The sequence below is a fragment of the Oryzias melastigma genome, unplaced genomic scaffold (genome assembly GCF_002922805.2).
Source record: "Oryzias melastigma strain HK-1 unplaced genomic scaffold, ASM292280v2 sc00311, whole genome shotgun sequence".
Taxonomy (NCBI): Eukaryota; Metazoa; Chordata; class Actinopteri; order Beloniformes; family Adrianichthyidae; genus Oryzias; species Oryzias melastigma.
The window spans coordinates 135,883-158,091 of NW_023416919.1; the positions used below are offsets into that span (position 1 = coordinate 135,883).

Consider the following 22,209-nt stretch of genomic DNA (forward strand, 5'->3'; position numbering starts at 1 on the left):
TACCTGATGAAAAGTTTAAATCACCCATTGTTCACAACTAAAATCCACTCAACGAAAGATCAATATTTTAGCCCAGTAGATATACTTTCCCAAATGCTCTTTTTATAAAAAAAATATATATATTTTCTTAAATGTATACTTTATGACCACACAAAGCAACTATTGGCAGACTTGAAGCTTTCCTGGATACTGATTTATTATCTCAGTAAAAGAGTTTGCCACATACCAAAAACACTGGGTTTAGTACTGTAGAAAATACTCAGGATTAAACAAGTCTTTGGGCAAACAAGTGCCAATCTTTCTTAGTGTCTCCTCTGATGAATGGGAGGTGTTCCAGTGTTTTTGTCTGTCATTTACAAATGTGGAATATTGAGGTTGGTTTTTCCGTCTCCATCCCCTTCTAGAAAAGAGAAACACGCTGTGAGCAGGATTTGAACCTGCGCAGGGAAACCCCATTGGATATCAAGTCCAACGCCTTAACGACTCGGCCATCACAGCTGACTGACAATGGCACTTCATCGTTTTTGCCAAACTGATTTTTAAATCAAATACCTGATGAAAAGTTTAAATCACCCATTGTTCACAACTAAAATCCACTCAACGTAAGATCAATATTTTAGCCCAGTAGATTTACTTTCCCAAATGCTCTTATTGAAAAAAAAAAAAAAAATCTTAAATGTATACTTTATGACCACACAAAGCAACTTTTGGCAGACTTGCAGCTTTCCTGGATACTGATTTATTATCTCAGTAAAAGAGTTTGCCACATACCAAAAACACTGGGTTTAGTACTGTAGAAAATACTCAGGATTAAACAAGTCTTTGGGCAAACAAGTGCCAATCTTTCTTAGTGTCTCTTCTGATGAAGGGGAAATGTTCCAGTGTTTTTGTCTGTCATTTACAAATGTGGAATATTGAGGTTGGTTTTTCCGTCTCAATCCCCTTATAGAAAAGAGAAACACGCTGTGAGCAGGATTTGAACCTGCGCGGGGAAACCCCATTGGATTTCAAGTCCAACGCCTTAACGACTCGGCCATCACAGCTGATTGACAATGGCACTTCATCGTTTTTGCCAAACTGATTTTTAAATCAAATACCTGATGAAAGTTTTAATCACCCATTGTTCGCAACTAAAATCCAGTCAACGAAAGATCAATATTTTAGCCCAGTAGATATACTTTCCCAAATGCTCTTTTTGAAAAAAAAATATATATATTTTCTTAAATGTAGACTTTATGACCACACAAATCAACTTTGCCCAGACTTGAAGCTTTCCCTGATACTGATTTATTATCTCAGTAAAAGAGTTTGCCACATACCAAAAACACTGGGTTTAGTACTGTAGAAAATACTCAGGATTAAACAAGTCTTTGGGCAAACAAGTGCCAATCTTTCTTAGTGTCTCTTCTGATGAAGGGGAAATGTTCCAGTGTTTTTGTCTGTCATTTACAAATGTGGAATATTGAGGTTGGTTTTTCCGTCTCAATCCCCTTATAGAAAAGAGAAACACGCTGTGAGCAGGATTTGAACCTGCGCGGGGAAACCCCATTGGATTTCAAGTCCAACGCCTTAACGACTCGGCCATCACAGCTGATTGACAATGGCACTTCATCGTTTTTGCCAAACTGATTTTTAAATCAAATACCTGATGAAAAGTTTAAATCACCCATTGTTCGCAACTAAAATCCACTCAACGTAAGATCAATATTTTAGCCCAGTAGATATACTTTCCCAAATGCTCTTTTTGAAAAAATATATATATATTTTCTTAAATGTATACTTTATGACCACACAAAGCAACTTTGCCCAGACTTGAAGCTTTCCCTGATACTGATTTATTATCTCAGTAAAAGAGTTTGCCACATACCAAAAACACTGGGTTTAGTACTGTAGAAAATACTCAGGATTAAACAAGTCTTTGGGCAAACAAGTGCCAATCTTTCTTAGTGTCTCTTCTGATGAAGGGGAAATGTTCCAGTGTTTTTGTCTGTCATTTACAAATGTGGAATATTGAGGTTGGTTTTTCCGTCTCAATCCCCTTATAGAAAAGAGAAACACGCTGTGAGCAGGATTTGAACCTGCGCGGGGAAACCCCATTGGATTTCAAGTCCAACGCCTTAACGACTCGGCCATCACAGCTGATTGACAATGACACTTCATCGTTTTTGCCAAACCGATTTTTAAATCAAATACCTGATGAAAAGTTTAAATCACCCATTGTTCACAACTAAAATCCAGTCAACGTAAGATCAATATTTTAACCCAGTAGATATACTTTCCCAAATGCTCTTTTTGAAAAAAATATATATATATTTTCTTAAATGTATACTTTATGACCACACAAAGCAACTATTGGCAGACTTGAAGCTTTCCTGGATACTGATTTATTATCTCAGTAAAAGAGTTTGCCACATACCAAAAACACTGGGTTTAGTACTGTAGAAAATACTCAGGATTAAACAAGTCTTTGGGCAAACAAGTGCCAATCTTTCTTAGTGTCTCTTCTGATGAAGGGGAAATGTTCCAGTGTTTTTGTCTGTCATTTACAAATGTGGAATATTGAGGTTGGTTTTTCCGTCTCAATCCCCTTATAGAAAAGAGAAACACGCTGTGAGCAGGATTTGAACCTGCGCGGGGAAACCCCATTGGATTTCAAGTCCAACGCCTTAACGACTCGGCCATCACAGCTGATTGACAATGGCACTTCATCGTTTTTGCCAAACTGATTTTTAAATCAAATACCTGATGAAAAGTTTAAATCACCCATTGTTCACAACTAAAATCCACTCAACGTAAGATCAATATTTTATCCCAGTAGATTTACTTTCCCAAATGCTCTTTTTGAAAAAAATTTTTTTTTTCTTAAATGTATACTCCATCCCTTCTAGAAAAGAGAAACACGCTGTGAGCAGGATTTGAACCTGCGCGGGGAAACCCCATTGGATTTCAAGTCCAACGCCTTAACGACTCGGCCATCACAGCTGATTGACAACGGCACTTCATCGTTTTTGCCAGAAACATTTACTACACTTTCGGATCTTCACTCAAGGGAAAAGTTTAAAAGCTTTCAAAAGATAAATGGGAAGAGATAAGTCAAATGTATAAAACAGGTATTGGAATACAAGGATATCCAATAACGAGTAACTGTTATTAAAATTGGGATCGTTCATTTTACAACAGGACAGATAACAGATGATCTGCAGGAGGTGGAGATAGAAGGCTCAACCATAGATTGGTTTAACATTGAGCTGAAAACATGAGCTAACTGACAAATGCAGGCGTACTTGTCTCTTTACCACATCCTCTCTCTGAAGAGGTTGGCAATACTGTGGTCAGCAATGCTTAGTGGGTGTTTTATAGGCCCTGTATGCAGTTTTAACATTGCCATAGCAGAGGTGGGTTGTCTTGTCACTGCTGGTAGCACAAATATACTTGAAATAAACCAGAGCAATCAATCAATAAATCAATCTGCTGTCATAGAAGTCTCCTAAAATAAGCACTGGTAACTCTGGAGATGTGTTTTCCTGCAGGAGAAATGTAAGCATCCACTTTGGAAAAGTTTGGGAGAAAATAAAAATCTATCCTGTTCAGCACACTCTTAACAGTCTTTGTGTGTTCGGGTAAGAAATGTTATTCCATCTTGCTAATTCCTAGGTCTAAATTTACTTATTTACAACACGTACAGTCATACTGCCGCTCTCAGATGTCGGAACTTGTCTGAACAAGTGAACAACTAAAAGCCATAAAATAGAATCTCAGACAGATTCCAGGTTCAGAATTAAAACCCATAGATAAAATATAATTTCAATCCATACAAAGGTGCACGCGCTACTGTGTCCTAGTTTTTTAATAAAACACAGGATTTTTAGCTTGAAAATTCTCCCTCAGGATTTTCTTCCTGAAAATAGATATTATGTGTAATGTACGGGGAATTAAGCTATCGCTTTTATAATTGTCCCTACTGCTATCCGTAGTGCTGTTTTACGGCTGTCACATCTACAATAAAACACACTCTCCACAAGAAGCTCCCGCCTCGTCAATGTCTCTGGAAACTTTAGCGGTTATTAAATAATATTAAATACATTACATGGTGTCAGAACGCTGTCAAGAACAGTAATTTACTAGGGATGTCCCGATCAGGTTTTTTGGGGCCCGATCCGATTCCGAGTCATTTGATTTTGTGTATCTGCCGATGCCGAGTCCCGATCCGATACTTTTATAAGACATTTAAAACATGAATAAATTAAACAAACAGATTAGTGTTGTCCCTCATTTATATTTTAATAACCTTCTTTTATCATTAAAAACTTAAATAAAACACTTCTGTGAAGTAGCTTTAATGAACAAGTAAAAATACAGCAAATATATACTAGGAAAGAAAATACAATTTTCTTGTTATATAAGTGATAATTAGTCATGTGATAAAGTTTAGTGACTTTAGCTTTAACATCTTTAGAGCTATTGAACATTTTTTACCAAATGTGATTCCTGTTCCTTATTTAAAATTCTTAAAAATAAATGATGATTTTGTTTTAGCATAAAATTTGATGAGTGTTCATGAAGAGCTGATATCATTATTAGTTTTAATTTATTAGTTGTATTTATTTAGATATTTTTAAGATTATGTGCTTATTTTTTAAGTTCTTAAGACATCACATTTTCGGTTTTATTACCACAGTAGTTAATTTTCTTAACTGTTATTTCTCTGTCAGATAAATCAAACAGTCATATCAAAGGACAACTGGGGTCCTAAGGCGTTATATCACGGCGCTAGCATGTAGCAGTTAGCAGCTGCTGTGTAGCCATCTGTCTGCAGCATGAAGAGCTTCACATTAAAAAGAAACAAAAACTCTGTCTTTTTCTGTTGGAATGCCTTTAGAGGTTGTTGTTTGTGTTATGACAAACCAATAGAGACACTTGCTGTCAGTTTAAAGCATTTTTAAAAGAGTTATTGATCCCGGAAGTTAGCTTTCTAGCTAGCTTTGTTAGCTTTTGTTTTGTTAGCCTTATGCTTGACTTGCTCCCGTTTTCTGGTGATGACATTTTGTGATCTTTTCGTGACATGCAGACTTGGAGTGGAGTATTTATCCATAAAGATAAGATGAAATAAAAAGCTCTGATCATAATGAAAATAAATGAAATGTCAGATCCTGATCGGACAAAGGAGTCCGATTCCGATCGAGTCCCCAACCACGTGATCGGCCCCGATTTCCGATCATGTGATCGGATCGGGACATCCCTATAATTTACCCACGCAGTCATGGCGATGCAGTTCGACCACCCAAGAAAAGACTGGGAAGCGCCGGATTTATTCCAAGAGTTTGAAAGGTTTAGCAGCCATGTTAGCTTCGTGTTCGCGGGTCCTTTATCCGCGCAGCAGCCCAAACAGAAGGCGGGCTGGCTTGGTACATGGCTTGGCGAGCAAGGAAGAGAAATCTACAAAACACTCCAGTTGTCTGATGGTGAGAAGGATAATCCCATTAAAGTTCTGGAAAAGTTTTCTGCTTATATAAGACCTCGAAAAAAAAAGAGGATCGCGAGGCATCGCTTCAAGCAAAGGAAACAAGGAGCAACGGAAACCTTCGACCATTTTGTGAAAGATTTGAAACTTCTACTGCTGGATTGTGAGTATGGTGACCCTGATGACATGCTAGTGGATGCCATAATAGCTGGTGTGAGAGAAAAACGTGTACAGGAAAGACAGGAAAGAAAGAAGGTGAAGACCTAACACTAGCTAAAGCTATAGAAATCCCTCAACAGTTTGAAATATCACAAATGCAGATGAGAATTGTGAGAGAGGAGGACACACAGATCTCAGCAGTGTTAAGCAAACCAAAGTTTAATCCACAAAGTAAAAAGGCTTACACCCAGTGGTAACAAAAATCCACACAACCAAGACAAAACATGCAAAACAAAACTAAAAACTGTTCCAAATGTGGGAAAGATCCTGGACATATGTGGAGTAAAGGGAAATGTCCAGCTAGAGGATCAATCTGTTCATGCTGCCATAAGCCAAATCACTGGGCATCAGTGTGCCGCAGTCGCCTGGTGAGTGCTATAAACACGGAGTCAACAAATGATGGGTGTGAGGAGGAGATTCTGGATATCAACCTCACCACAGATGCAGTTCCCATAGCAACATTGGTGGAGGACAAGTGGTTAGTGGAAACCGAAATTCTGTCTCAGAAGGTGCAGTTTAGAATATGTATGTAACACACTCACGGTAAACTGTTACCAATCCCTCGACCACAAAGGTGAGCTGAAAACTTCTAAAAGAGTGCTCAAAACCTATTCCAACCATAAAATAAACCCAGTTCCATCAGTTGATCTCCCGCTTAAATACAAAGCACACCAAACTAACGCACAGTTTGAAATTGTGGACATCGCACAAGAAAATGTATTGAGTGGCGCTACAGCAGAGGCCCTTGGTCTTATTATGCGACTTCAAACAACGCAGGTGCAGTGAAAAATGGAGCTACAACGCCAGTCACATCTGTTGGACTCAAGAACTTCCCAGAGCTGACCCGCACTACAGGAACATTCCCAGGTAAATATACCATCAAGATTGATCCAGATTCCAAACCTGTTGTGCATCCTGTTCGCAGACAGCCTGTTGCACTCAGAGCGAAGACAGTGAGAAAACTACATGAAATGGTGCAAGATGGCTACATCACAAAAGTCGACCAACCAACCGACTGGGTGAGTTCTATGGTAGTTGTCACTAACAAAGGCAAGCTCAGAATCTGCATCGATCCCAGTGACCTGAACAATGCCATAAAGCGAGAGCATTATCCAATGCGCACAATCGAAGAAGTGGTGTCAACTATGCCAAATGCAAAGGTATTTTCAGTCCTAGACGCAAAGTCCGGCTTTCTCCAGATTGAGCTGGATGAACCTTCTTCTTTTCTAACAACCTTCAACACACCCATAGGGAGATACAGATGGTTGAGACTGCCATTTGGGATCAAATGCGCTCCTGAGATATTCCAACGCATCATGGACTAAATGCTCGAGGGCATTGGTGGAGCCACAAGCGTAATGGATGACATCGTCATTGCAGCGCCAACACTCGCAGAACACGACAAAATCCTAAACCAGGTTGTGGAGCGAGCTACGAGTTACAACTTGAAGTTAAACTTCAACAAGTGCCACATTCGTCAGTCAGCAGTGCCTTATGTGGGACATTTAATAACAGCTGATGGGCTAAAACCTGACCCAGCAAAAACTGAAGCTGTTAGATGCATGTCACCTCCTACAGACAAGGAAGGTGTTCGACGGTTCCTAGGTTTCGTGACGTATCTGTCAAAGTTTATTCCGAACCTCAGTGAAATTGACGCTCCACTCAGACAACTTACAAAAAGTGATGTGGAATTTGCATGGCAGCCAGCGCAGCAACAAGTCTTTGAGAAGCTCAAGGATGTTTGTACTCATCACCCAGTGCTGAAATTCTATGATGTGTCAAAACCTGTGGAAATATACTGTGACGCCAGCAGCACTGGACTGGGAGCAGTGCTGGTACAGGACGACCAGCCAGTTGCCTTTTCATCAAGATCGATGACTGATGCAGAGACCCGATATGCGCAGATAGAAAAGGAAATGCTGTCCATTGTCCATGCCTGCATCAAGTTTCATCATTATATTTTTGGAAAACATGTCACAGTCTTCAATGACCACAAGCCAATTGAGGACATCTACAAAAAGTCGCTGTTGTCTACACCAATGCGCATCCAAAGAATGCGCTTGCGACTTCAATGGTATGACATTACAGTCAAGTACCGGAGAGGGAAGGATATGGAACTGCCAGACACGCTGTCTCGAGCACAACTGTCCGACAAAACACCAGAGACAGGAGGTCTAGAGTGCGTTTCCATGATCAACTTTCTGTCCGTGAGCAGCGAAAAATACACTGAGCTGCAGACACGCACTGACCATGAACTGAGTCTTCTTCAACAGATCATTCATCATGGCTGGCCAGACAACAGAAGAGAGGTGCCTACGCCTGTGCAGCCGTACTGGGACTCAAGAAGTCAACTATCAGTAACAGATGGCATCATCTACAAAGGTATGCGTATCGTCGTTCCTCCCACCATGCAAAAAGACACGCTTCGCCTCATACATCAGTCGCACCTGGGAATGGTGAAAAGCAAGCAGCGTGCACGTGAAGTATTATAATGGCCAGGCATGAACGCCGAGATCGAAATTATGATCAGAAACTGCCCAAAGTGTGCTGAAGTGCAAAACCGACTCCCCAAACTACCACTAATGCCAACCGAAACACCTGAGCTACCCTTTGAAGTAGTCGGCTCCGATCTGTTTGAGTTTGAGGGTAAGCATTACATCATACTGGTGGACTATTATTCTAAATTCATTGAAGCAGACAAGCTAAAAGATCAGCTCAGCAGCACTACCATCGAAAAATATCAGATATCATATCAAATATCAATATCAAATATCAGTTCAGCAGGCATGGCATTCCTGCCATCCTACGAACAGATAATGGCCCACAGTATACATCAGCAGAGTTCAAAGAGTTTTGCCAAAGCTATTGAATTCAGCACAAAACACTCTAATGGTGAGGTGGAAAGGGCAGTACAAACTGTTAAAAGACTGTGGACCAAAGCGACAGATAAATATCTTGCATTATTGGATTACCGGACAACCCCCTCGAGTCTGTTGGACTGTCGCCTGCTCAGTTGCTAATGGGCAGGAGACCTCGCAACAACTTACCTGCAGCTCGAGCACTGCTTAAACCCATGTCCTTCGATTCCCATAAAGTGAAACATTTACTAGACAAGACAAAAGACACTCAGAAGCTTTACCACGACAGAAGAGCGGCCAGCATCAGACCTGATTTGCAACCCGGAGATGAGGTCAGGATGGCACCACATCCTGGAAACAGGAAGTGGTCCCCAGCTATCGTCGTTAAGCCACACAGTGCTCCACGCTCCTACATTGTGGACAGCGAAGGCAAGCTGTTTCGTCGCAACATACAACATCTGCGCACTAGCACATCTGCTGCCACACCATACCCAATGAGGAGCCCTGGTGTGAACCTGCAGGGACACCGGAAGCCAAAGAGGATCAGTATTCAGCTGCCCCTTCAGAGCCACTGTCTCCACCTGCAGCGGTTCCCCTGTGCGCGCCACCCCAAAAGAGTGAACTCCATCGTACCAGACGTGGCAGAGCAGTAAAGCCTCCTGATAAACTAAACTTGTAAACTGGTTGCACCCAGTGACAAGTTGAAGGTAGGGACAGTAGTGGTACAGACGTCTGATGGAAGTGATGTGCTGGTAACCTCTCCTTCCTAAGATAGTTCATTTGATAAAATCTGAAAAGTTTATATATGATTTTTTGATTCAATGTTCAAAGAACCAAACTAGAAAATGTTTTTGAGTTTCACGCTTAGAGCACAAGGATAGCCATTTATTTTGTTATTGTTATTCATCTCTTTATTTTATTACTGAGAAAGGGGGGTGTAATGTACTGTCCTTAGTTTTACATGAATACATATACAAAAAAATGTTTAAAACTGCAAATACTTTTTAAACGCATCATTCTATATCCCAAAAACATAATTAAAGATGATTTAAAACTACTTTTCAAAATGTGTAAGCCATTTGAATGTGTGATCCCAGTATTATTTTCTTAAAATTTATGTTTGTAAATTCTCCAAAATTGAAGTTTCGGTTAGACAAGATAATTGATCAGATTTTAAATGCATGATGTGATTAGTTTGTGTCAGTCTCTCTTTGCTGCAGAGAAAATAGCAGCTGAGTATCCCTGATATTAAGTGAAATGGGCACACAAACCATATTGCAGATGTTTTCATAAAACCAGAGCATCTGAGAAGTGTGGCGTTTGCCGAATCCATCAGTGAAATTGCACGCTGACATGCCCCACTGGGTTTGACAGCACGATGGAGCTCACTTATCCAAAATGCATCCAATATATGCTGATATGGTCAAACACAGAAGGACAGGGAAGAACTGACAGAGCAGACAGCAGCTGTTTGCTGCATGCAGGAGAATCATAATCCCCACTGAAAGCAGGACAATCAAATCATTCCGCTGAGACTTTACAGCCAACAAATGACTGTTAACGACTGAAAAGGGAGTAAAGGAGGGATTTCTATCACCAAATGGCCGTTTGTTTTGATTTACATGCTCACAACAGCTTCCTCCTGTCATCTGTAAATGGGGAAAATCCTAATTTAATCATGTAATTGTGAACACAGTTTATGTTAGTTTATAAAAAGGCTTAATCAAGTCTCATCGCCAGCAGTTTTGAATTTTTACAAGTTGATGACACCATCAAAGATTGGGATTTTAAGCCTGTGGGGCAATCGCAAACATATTGCTCTAATTAACCTGAACCTGAACGTATGATGGTGGAGCAAACTCAATCCAGAAAAATGCCATTGGTTGATATAACTGTACTCTAAATACATGAGAGGTTAGACATTATTTCATATTAACGTAGTTCCAAAAATGTATAAAACACGACTTATTCATTGCATATTTACTTCCAAACGCCACCAAAACTTCAGCTTTTTCCATTAAGATATGCAGCAGGTTGCAAGTTGTTTCAAACTTCATTTTAAAAGTGTATTTGTTTGGTTTGTTGAAGCTTTTAAACTACGAAAAAATAAATCAAAGTAATGTGCCTTCCACCTTAAACTTACTTGTGAAAACAAACAAGGTTCAATTAGCCAAAGAACAGAATCTCAAAAATCCCAAAGTATCACAAAAATACCAAACCTGAAATGCTGGAGATAATGGAGTCATCAGGCTTGAAACGTATTATTGAGAAACCACATGCAAAGAGTGAGAGGGATTTTTTTACATATATATATATATATATATATACATTTTTTTGGTCAAACAGCAATATCATTTGAATTTTTTGACTAATAAAATTAAGTTGCTTGCTTAAAGGGAATTTCAACCACCAGGAAGGCAAAAAACATATTTGCATAACGCAAATGATTTAATCAATAAAATTACAATTTAAATATTTCCAAAGTAAACTATAAAACAAATACAGTCAGAAACAATTCCTTCAAATTGTTGACACCAATTTCAGAGCTTCATTTTAGAACCAACTTCTCCTTTAAAAGTGTTAACTGATCAATCAAGTCATATAATTGCTGCCAATTGTTTTGACACTGAAAAAGAATGAGCTGAATTCTCGAAAAGAATCAGTGAATTTGAGTTCAAAGTGATTACATATTTTCTAGGTCTTTCTTTTCCAAAGAGGACATGCTTTCACCCCATATTTAGTACTAAAAAAGGGCTGATGGGTCATTAATGAGAGTAGAACAAGCTTAGCACACTTTGAATAACCACTGGATTTAATCGCTGAGCCGTCATTATGGAATAATCTGCAGCATTTACCAGGATTAGCATGTCCAGAACAATGCCCGTTTAATCCTTAAGGCTGACCCTGACGTCTGTAATTGTGATTACTTGGACTTGTGTCAAGAATGGACCGTACGTTTAAGCACACAACAATAAACAGTTTAGATTCAGAACACATAGAGTTATTGTTTTCATGATGCTCCAAATGAACATCTTACACAATATACAGTGATAATTCAAAATATGTGTGTTCTAGTATTTCTGTTAACTAGTGATTCTTCTTAAAACACATTTTTTGAGGATTTCTTTGTCTCTGTTCATCTAAATAAATAAAACAGGGAAAAATAAAAAAGGACAACTCATCTACTGATGCATCTCAGAATCAGAAAGGAGGAGAACAAGGTTAGCTGGCTGAATCACAACTCAAAGTGAAAATGAGAGCAAATACTCATTATTTTTTACTCATTATTTTTAAGATTTATAATCTGACAATCTAGAGAACTTGCTTAAAAGTTTCAGCTACAACAAATAAGACAGCTTTTCAGGGTGTTGTAGGAATCAGTTAGTGTAGTATTTATGGTTAACTGGTTTCAGGAGGGGCTGCACGGTGGCGCAGTGGTTAGCGCTCTCGCCTCACAGCGAGAAGGCCCCGGTTCGACTCCCGGCTGGGACCTTTCTGTGTGGAGTTTGCATGTTCTCCCCGTGCATGCGTGGGTTTTCACCGGGGACTCCGGCTTCCTCCCACCGTCCAAAAACATGCTTCATAGGTTGATTGGTGACTCTAAATTGTCCCTAGGTGTGCATGTGAGAGTGAATGGGTGTGTGATTGAGGCCCTGCGACAGACTGGCGACCTGTCCAGGGTGAACCCCGCCTTCGCCCATCAGTAGCCGGGATAGGCTCCGGCGCCCCGCGACCCCGAAAGGGACAAGGTGGTCAAGAAAATGGATGGATGGATGGATGGATGGTTTCAGGAGGTCTGCAAACCTTGTTACCCAAAATAGAAGCTAAGTTTTACATTTTATTCAAATGTAAAAGCTTACTTATAATTGAAATTAATATTATGCTGAGCATATTATTTTGCGTGAGATAAATGAACAAATAAATGTGTTTTTATTTAGTCTGTAGCCATTACGCTTGGACCACTTTTTATGTACAGATTGTCCAGGGGAGTTTGGATAAAAATAAAAATAAATCTTCTTCATAAAAATTCATAATTCATTAGATGGATTCATTTTACAAAAAGTCTGCCTATAATGTTATGTTTGTTGTCTGATGCTTGCATGCATGTACTCGGTAAAAAAAATATTGTAAATTTTACGGTAAAAAACTGGCAGCTGTGGTTGCCAGAATTTCTCTGTAAGCAATGAGGTGTTACTGTGAATATTACGGTAATGGTAAAAACATTACTTCTTTTTTTTCCTTTACTGTTCTGTTTGGGTAATATTTCTATTTTTTTATTGTTAACAGCAATGTATTTACCCTTGAAAAATACAGTGTAACACTGAAAAATTAGCAAAGACGTAGATTCGTTTATAACTGTAGAAACTGGGAGCTGAGAGTGCCACAATTTCCCATAAATAATTTAGTGACCTTTTTTATTATATTAGGATAAAATCATTTCTATTGCTATATTTTTCTTTTGTTGAAAATTGTATCATAGTTTTATTGTAGAAACATCATATTTATCATATTAAAATTACAAAGTATGTCTACAAAATTAAAAAAGATGTACATTCATTTTTACGGTAAAAAAAAACTGCAACTTAAGTTGCTGGGATTTTGGCATGATTACAATAGTTTTAAATATTTATGGCTTTAAGGAAGTTGCCAGTTACTTACACTGTCATTTTCTTTTATCAGGTTGCTAACTGTTGTGGTTTTACCGATTTGTTTTATTTTACTGTATAAATAACAGGCATTTTTTACAGTGTTTGCTTGCTAGAATATTCCCCATTTTACATTACTTATCCTAAATTTAGTTGAATGAAACTAGTGAGTTTACACTGCACTCTTTAAATTTGAGCTAATTCTAGGGCAAATTCAACATGCATGTAACATGTTTTTAGGACTTTTCTATAAAAATACAGCAGAAAATTATATCCTTTTGTCAAACCTTGAAGTAAACATTTCTGACAGCATTTAATAAAAGAAAATCTTCCACTGAGATGGAAAATATGTCCAAAAGTCCCAATTCTGTGTCTTTAAAAGATGCTAATAAAAATAAAAACAAATAATATGTTTCTATAACCACATTCTCATCCTTTCCAGTATGAGATTTAAAATTAGACAGGAATCAAATAAGTTAGAACTTTGTCAGTAACAGAGAATGCAGTTTCTGCCTCAAAAGTATATTTTCTCGTATTTTTATTGTTAAAACAAGAAGAGTTGTGATAGAGAAGAACATTTTGGCCCAGATGTGGTCCTGATATTCAGTTTTCTTCAGTTAACATCTGACCAGTGCAGCTCATCTACTGGCTACAGTCCGATTCTTAGGGCAGGCTGGTCCTGATGGCACTTTGAAGGGCTGAAACTGAGGCGCTTCTGCAGCAAATACCCAAAATGACACCCAAATAATTGGATCTAAAAAGTTGTGTCCACTGCAAACAGATGAATTATCAGCATCTCAAAATAATCTTTAGTTGCACTTTTTTGCTAAAGACCAATCAACTTGCGTTAGCCAGCCCTGCGAATGAAGGAGTGCAGAAAAGTGCATCAACAATCCCCCGTGTGTGCTCACAGAACTGCTGCTGGACTGACCTTTGTCTTTATATCTCCTCCTCCTCCTCCTTCTCTTGGACTTGGGCTTCATGTCACGGTCTGACAGCTCCATGCTCCCTCTGCAGGTCCAGAACGCTGATTCCAGTCAGTGGACAGTTTTACGCTCCTGTTCTGACTCTTTTCTCCAGCTTGTGCGAGACAAAAGCGCAAGTACAGTCAGAGTGCAGCTCAGCATCAACAAGCTCCATACGGTGACTGAGATCTCCCCCACTGCCGCCAGCTTTACGAAGCAGCAAGGGGGCTGCTGAAGCTGTGACATCAGGAGGAGGGATAAGAGCATCAGTTGGTGTCAGCCTTCATCGGTCAGCTAAAGCACATATTTAACATAAATCAAACATAAGGCAATATCCTCATAATATGAATACACAGTTACTTATAATAAATATTTTTGAAGTTTTTTCCTGTTCTTTTATGATTTAACTACAATTAAAAGATATGAATATGTTAGTATATTAAAAAGATTATTATGAAATCAAATTGTGGATATAATTTGGCTTTACTGGAATCATTTTTAACTAATTGAACAACAACAATTTATCATTATCAGGGATTATTATTAATTTTCATAACTCAGAAATAGATGTAATCACATTTTTTATCAGTTTGATGTTGTTGCATTCATAGTGCTGGGTCCTGATAAAACATTGCAGTTAATATTTAATAGATATAATTAAACTGAGTTGCATTTGTATAAAAAACAAGATTTTGAGCAGACTTGTTTTTTCCTCTCAAAACAGCCATCTTGGTTTTGTTTTTAGCAATTACTAAAATCAAGGATCAATTATTTGAATAGGACAGTAGTCTCTGTTGTATATCAGTATTCAAGAAGTAACTTATTTTACCTCTTTCCATTATTCAAACTATTTGATGAATAGATTGCTAGTAGAGACTCCGAGATGGAGCCTTGAGGAACTCCACAAATGATTTTGTTAGCTTTAATCTGAGAGTCTTTTCAGCAAAGAGTTCCCAGTGGACTCAGTTTGAATGGGCAGAGAATGTTAATAGTTGACAAAACTTTGTCTAGTTTGGTTCACTGTCACTCAGATATGAACCAAAGACTGTTGAGAAAAAACATTAATGTCGTTCACTTGGGGGCGCTATTGCCCAACCAAAAATGAGGGAAAATGACTTTAAAGAAGACTAAGTGGCTCCTCTTATTATCACATAGTAGCAAGTGTTTGTGCTTTGCCACACCACGTTTATCCTGTTCATTTTTTATTTTTTTTGGTTATCTTGTCATTTTAGTTTGGTGCTGGGGGCTGTTTTTTGTCACAACTCAGCACTAAAGTCATTTGTTCCCTTTAAATTCTTCCACAATTTACGTGCAGGCTGTTCTCTGTGCAGACCAGTCCAGTTCATCCCCTCCAGACTCTGTCCTCCATGTCTTTATGGACCTTGCTTTGTGCACTGGCGCACAGTCATGTATGAAGAGGAAGGGGTCGCTCCAAACTGTTCCCACAAGAGCATCGAATTATCCAAAATGTTTTGGAATCCTGAAGCATTCAAAGTTCCTTTCACTGGAACTGATGGGCAAACCTCTTGTACAACAAGCCCACACCATCATTCCTCTTCCACCAACTTTCACATGATGCAGTCTGAAATGTATCATTCTCCTGGCAACCTCCAAATCCAAATATTTCTATGACTTCTATAAATCTCTAATATCTCTGTTTTCATGTTTATCTTTTGGTTTGATGTTTTCATTCTGAAGAATATTCACATTTAAAGCCGATGTTAATATAAAATGTTGTAAATGTTGTAAATGTTGTAATTGACTGTTAGCAGGTCAATTTCTTAAAATACTTTGAGTCGATCCATGTACTTGTAAATAAATTCCGCTATTTTCTGAACTATTTTTTGAATCCAGCCTTGAAGTGAAAAGGGGGTTTGTTTATTTGTTTGTTTACTTGTTTTCCTCATTTCAGAATCCTGTAAATCTGCAGAGCCACATATTAATTTGCTCATGTGATTCAAACAAAATACATTTTCCACATTTCTCTTCAAGTTGAGTTTCTTATCTGTGCAGACTTCACCTTAAACTTTCCATCACACAGATTTCTTCAACGATTAGAAATCATTGGCCTTAAATGAATATATTTATGTGATATTTTTAGTCTGCTAGAGGAAAATCTTGCCCTAGTATTTGTATTTCAGTAGAACATTATCCTTTACACAGGTATTTTAAAAATTTATTTAACCTCCGAATGAACTTGGTGGATTAAACCAAGCAAGAAACTGGCAGGGGAAACAAGTGGAAAAATCTACTGCAGACAAGACAAGGAAGCAGGAGAAAGCTTGAGAATATATAAAGACTTGAAAGAATTACTTGAATAAAAAAATCACTTATCCAACATATAAAGCATACCCAATTTTTGTTTAAAAACATGCAAATTTTAAGCACAATCTTAGTAAACTATTGATTCATTTGGAGAGAATGCAGAATTCAGTCCTGATTGTGATTATGTGTGTTTTATATCAAATAATTATTCATTCAATGAGGGTTGGGAAGATTCTTTGGTTGTGTTGATTCCTGACGCCTGAGGAAAATGACTTCGCTCCTTTCTATGGAACACCTTTAGTTTTCTTGCCTCATGGTTTCCCTGCAGGCTGTTGAGTGAAGTTTGCAGAAAAAGTGAAGGTGGAATATTTTACGCAGTAAAATTATAAAAAAAAGTTCATCTCTTTTGCTTCACTTGTAGTTTCATGTTTGAAACTATTTTTGAAGAACCACCTGCAGTAAAAAGTTGGAGACATAATTTTTTACATATAAATGTCCAACATGCATAATCTTTAATGCTGGTTCCTGTTTATCTTCATTTAATAAACATATTTTTAATCTATAAAAAAAATTACACTTAAAACTGCGATTCAGAGTTTTTCTTCATCCTTCTGAATCAAGAATAAATGACAAAAGTTACGAAGAAAATACACTTGGTGGGCCACAAACTCCGTGTTAGAAGACTAGATCCATGAACGTCTTTGTTTTTCTCCTCTGAGCTGGCATCTGGATCAAAACTGTATAGCTGGATAGCTCTGATATTGCTCGCCATTTTCTTGTAGGCGTGAGGGGCTGTAAGATAGCGGGAGATCATGTAAACAAAGAGCTCTCAGTAATGGTGATATGGTTCAACTGTGGATTTAAACACACGTATAAATGCTTCAGTCTCTAATCAACCAGGAAAAGTACAAACAAACACATTAAGAACAACTGGGGGTGTGAGGGGCTGTAAGCTAAAACGTGTGAACAGATTGCTCATTTAAGATGAGTGATGGGAAAGGGGGGCGGGATTGCTCTGTGCCTTTGGTCCCAGTCACAGTTCAGAGGTGAATTTAGAATGAACTCCTGCAGCTCTGCAGGAACTATGTCAAAGAAAACAACACAATTTTTAAAATTTTGTCTAAAAACTGCAAAATCTTAATTAAAAGACAACTGGAAACACTTCTATAATAGATCAAAAGTTGATAAAAGTGGGTTTTTAATGAAAATGCTTCGTCAATAATTCCTAAAAAGAATAACAATGCATTATTTTATCAATAATGATACAGATAGTAATTCAATTGATATTCAAAAAAAGATAATAGGCATAAATTAGTACACTGTAAAAGATAGTATCTGTGTATGTTGTTAAATAAACAAAATGACTTCTCGAAACGATTAGTTGGAAAAACTAGCTTTTACAGTCTGTGGAGCTAGAAGGAGATCCCAGGAAATTGTTTATCCCCAGAAATACTTTAAAGTAGACTATATAAAAATGTTAGATTGGTTTAAAAAACTTTTTTTTTCACCTAAAAAAGAATTACGTTTTGCTATATTAAGGTTGTTTATTCCCCTTCAATAAAATGAGCTTCCTGAATTTCTAGTCTTTGTTGCACATTTCCCAAACATGTAAATGTGGAGAATTTTCTGAGAATATATATTTGAATGAACTTATTAATATTTACAACTTTATGTGGTGCCTAAAGCAAGAGGGAGAACTGGTGACAGCATGTCCACGCACCGGCAGCACCCTTGCAATGGCACAACCACTGTTAGAAAGTTGTAAAAACGATAACGTATTGCATCTTTTCCTGCTGTTTCCAGACGTTTGATGATAAGATGAGATAAAGAAGAAGAAGTTAGTGTCACGCAAGCGCAAAAAATAAGCTATTCCTGTGTCTGATGAAAAACAGATTGTGGTGTAGTTCAGCCTTTGGCTAATATCCCACAGGGCAGGGAAAAATGAAGAGTTCTCCTAAATGATCTCGCCACCATGCTGCTGCAGGAACATAGGCGAGGCATTACACTGCTCATTGGACCCATCTATGGGGACGAGCTGCAGCCTCTGGCCTTCATGATAACCTTTTAAATAGGTTTGGCTTCAAGGAAAATGTGGCTGCATGCAATGTAATAAATGAAGATGCGCTATTTCTATCAGAATTGTGTGTGTGAACCGATAAACCAAGAAATGCAAAGACTTGAGACTGGGAAAGTGTCATGATTTGCATAACAGCCAGACCTCCAGCAGTATTTTGACTCTCTGGACTTGCCATACCCCTTTCTACGCCTCATCTGCTGCATTGCTCTCACCTGGTCTGAACTGCTTATATTTCTCCACTCCTAACTGCTTCTCTGCTAGTTTGTTGTTCCTCAGTGTCACTTTTCAGCTTTTCTTCTTTAAGTTTTGTCTCAAGTTCAAGTTGTCTTCACTTAGCCAAGTCCTTTCAAGAGTAGAATTGCCTATGGAGGGATTTTTTTTCTTTCCTGGGTTTTTTTTCTCTGTGTTGTCAACATTTAAGTCATACAGCAGCCCCAGGATGAAGCTCTGCACCCAGGAAGAGGGTTCTAACCACAACAGGCAGACGCAGTCTCAGTCGGTTGGTTGAGATGCTCTAAAAAGCTGAAGAAACAATAATGTGTCTAAAACTCCTATGTTTGTGTTGTGTCAAGAACATAAACCTTGCCAATTTAAATGTTCACATTTTGTGATAAATGACATGAAAACTCTCATTGACGTCATTCTGAGCTTTATCACTTTGCTGCACATGTTTGATGAAGAAACAGTTTAATGGACTTTACTATAACTAAAAAAAACAAAACATTTGAAGACTGAGATGATGTGACAGGATTAAGGATTGATGCCGAAAAAATATACATAAAATATCCAACATCAAAACTTTATTATTTACTAAAATGCTTTAAATTTAAGAATGCTCCAAACAGAATAATCTTTAGCTGTTTTTTTTTCTCTAAAGAAAGATGAAAAAGCTATTTTTAAAGAAAATTCTTTTTGACCAGCTTAATTAAATTATCTTTTGTTCCAAACTGAGACATTGTGGGGTTTTAAACTGGTTTCTATCTGGGTCTTTCTAGAAACTCAAAAGAACAGTAATGCCCCACCCCTTCACATATCAGCAGCTATAAAAGGAATGTAGCAGACGTCTGATGTGATAAGCTTCATTTCTCATTGACTTCTTGGTAAACAAGTATGGATGGCTTTTGGGTGAAAGAAATCTTTCAGAGAAAACTGGAACAAATGTTGACTTTTCTGAGGACGAGACAAGAAAAAACAGAGAAAGGAGTCGATCTGGATCAAGAAACCTTCAGCTGTTCCATCTGTCTGGATCTGCTGAAGGATCCGGTGACTATTCCCTGTGGACACAGCTACTGCATGAAGTGTATTCAAGGATTCTGGTATGGAGAGGAGAATATCCACAGCTGTCCTCAATGTAGGAAGACCTTCACACGGAGACCTGTTCTGGAGAAAAGCATCATGTTCGCAAATATAATGGAGCAGCTGAAGAAGACTGGAGTCCAAGCTGCTCCTGCTGATCACTGCTATGCTGGACCTGAAGATGTGTCCTGTGATGTCTGCTCTGGAAGAAAACTGAAAGCCATCAAGTCCTGTTTGATCTGTCTGGCCTCTTACTGTGAGAAACACCTTCAACCTCATTTGGATGAAGCTGCATTCAAGAAACACAAGCTGGTGGAACCCTCCAAGAACCTGCAGGAGAACATCTGCTCCATTCATGATGAGGTGATGAAGATGTTCTGTCGTACTGATCAGAAGTGTATCTGTTATCTCTGCTCTGTGGATGAACATAGAGGACACGACACAGTCTCAGCTGCAGCAGAAAGGACTGAGAGGCAGAGAGATCTGGAGGAGAGTCAACAACAAATCCAGTAGAGAATCCAGGACAGAGAGAAAGAGGTGAAGCTGCTTCAACAGGAGGTGGAGGCCATCAATCACTCTGCTGATCAAACAGTGAAGGACAGTGAGAAGATCTTCACTCAGATGATCCGTCTCATCCAGAAAAGAAGCTGTGATGTGAAGCAGCAGATCAGATCCCAGCAGCAAACTGAAGTGAGTCGAGTCAAAGATCTTCAGGAGGAGCTGGAGCAGGAGATCACTGAGCTGAAGAGGAGAGATGCTGAGCTGAAGCAGCTCTCACTCACAGAGGATCACAACTATTTTGTAAGAAAATACTCCTCGTATGGATGTCTCAATAAATCTGACAACTGTCTTCCAGTGCAATCTGCTCAACTTCAGCATTTTAATGGAGGGCAAAGTGCTGTCCCTCAGGCAAGAAATAAACTCCAGGAAATTCTGGATGAAGAATTTAAGGAAATCTGCCAGACAGTTACTCATGTGGATCTTTTTGTGTTTCAAGAGCCAAAGACTAGAGCCGACTTCTTGCAATATTCACAACAAATCACTCTGGATCCAAACACAGCTAACAGCTACATCTTGCTGTCAGAGGACAACAGAAAAGCAACTTGCATGGCAGAGAGGCAGTGTTATTCCAGTCACCCAGAGAGGCTCTCTGTCAAGTTTCAGGTTCTGAGCAGAGAGAGTCTGTCTGGACACTGTTATTGGGAGGTGAAGAAAGGATTCGGAGGGATTTCCGTGGTGCTTTTGTACAAGAACCAAAACACATTCAAAAAAAGTTTCGGAGAAAATAAAACTTCTTGGGCTTTAAGTATTTTCAAGCGCGGCTTTGTATACGAGCACAATAACATTGCCTATTCCATTAGAGCTCCTGCTTCCTCCAGAGTAGGAGTGTACCTGGATCACAGAGCAGGTGTTCTGTCCTTCTACAGCATCTCTGAAAGAATGACTCTCCTCCACAGAGTCCAGACCACATTCACTCAGCCGCTCCATGTTGGACTGAAGCTTTTTGGTCCACAGCAGAGCACAGCTGAGTTTGTCAAACTTGACTAGAAAATACTATTCTCAATAAACAGAGGGGGAATAGAGTTCATTTCCTAACCCGGTCAATGCCATGGGGCTGTTTTATTGTTTAAGCTTCAGCACAACTTATATCCAATTGCCTTAATATAATTTCTGTTCATCTGCTGCAAGAATCTGTTTTCCCTCAAGAGGTCACTGTTTACCAATGAATTTCTTGATTTATCTTTTGTATTTTTATTTTTTTTTTAGCATATTACATTATTTAGCAACTATAAAAGAAGTGTGACATTTTGTTTGTATATGTGTTAATGTACTAAAAGAAGCTATGGTTTGAATTATAAAAACAAGACATTCATATTTCTGTGGTTTCCTTTCCTTATATTTACTATGAAAAGTATCAACTTTAAAACTTTAAAAACTTTAAAAAATCTTTTTTTATTTAAAATGCAATTGCTGTTAAATGTACACCTTTTGAGAAGTTGCTTTAAAATAATAATTTGTAAATAACTCCACATACCACAGACGTTGTATTTTAAAGCTAAAAAACTGAATTACCTGTGAAAATGTTTAACAAAACGCTATTAAAAAAATATTTTCATGTGTCTACTTTTTTTCTTAAAATAGTAATGTTAGTTGAGAATGTTTTAAAGACTAATACCCTTAAATGCGGGTCATTTGACGTTTTGTTTAAGCACCATGCTTTTCAAATTACTTTGAAATTATTTTAGTGTCACAGTTACATTAATTGGTTACAGTGAAAAAGGTTCAATAATTTATTTTCATTTTCAACTATCATCTCATTGTCACTTATCTATTCCCATAGGAAAAATCTGTTGCTCAAATGTGGCTCAAGCTCGTCTCCTGAGATCAGTTTGAGATCAGTTTGAGCGTCTCATCTTTGTAT

The 22,209-nt window shown here is 38.3% G+C and overlaps 1 protein-coding gene and 6 non-coding genes across 7 annotated transcripts; 1 reads left to right on the forward strand and 6 right to left on the reverse strand.

Moving 5' to 3' along the window:
- Window positions 1-416: 416 nt before the first annotated feature.
- trnas-uga lies at window positions 417-498 on the reverse strand. Its single transcript has one exon. It is a non-coding gene; the product is annotated as a tRNA-Ser (tRNA).
- A 463-nt stretch (window positions 499-961) lies between these two features.
- trnas-uga lies at window positions 962-1,043 on the reverse strand. Its single transcript has one exon. It is a non-coding gene; the product is annotated as a tRNA-Ser (tRNA).
- A 466-nt stretch (window positions 1,044-1,509) lies between these two features.
- On the reverse strand, window positions 1,510-1,591 carry trnas-uga. Its single transcript has one exon. It is a non-coding gene; the product is annotated as a tRNA-Ser (tRNA).
- A 466-nt stretch (window positions 1,592-2,057) lies between these two features.
- Window positions 2,058-2,139, reverse strand: trnas-uga. The gene has a single exon. It is a non-coding gene; the product is annotated as a tRNA-Ser (tRNA).
- Window positions 2,140-2,606: 467 nt separating this feature from the next.
- Window positions 2,607-2,688, reverse strand: trnas-uga. Its single transcript has one exon. It is a non-coding gene; the product is annotated as a tRNA-Ser (tRNA).
- A 212-nt stretch (window positions 2,689-2,900) lies between these two features.
- On the reverse strand, window positions 2,901-2,982 carry trnas-uga. The gene has a single exon. It is a non-coding gene; the product is annotated as a tRNA-Ser (tRNA).
- Window positions 2,983-19,554: 16,572 nt separating this feature from the next.
- Window positions 19,555-21,910, forward strand: LOC112141442 (E3 ubiquitin/ISG15 ligase TRIM25). The gene has a single exon (XM_036210932.1). It carries the CDS (start codon window positions 19,602-19,604, stop codon window positions 20,298-20,300), a length of 699 nt encoding a protein of 232 aa, XP_036066825.1. The 5' UTR covers window positions 19,555-19,601; the 3' UTR covers window positions 20,301-21,910.
- The last annotated feature ends 299 nt before the right edge of the window (window positions 21,911-22,209 follow it).

What these genes read in the sequence shown, in the direction of transcription:
- LOC112141442 (XM_036210932.1), top strand. Translation starts at nt 19,602, where the DNA reads ATGGATGGCTTTTGGGTGAAAGAAATCTTTCAGAGAAAACTGGAACAA.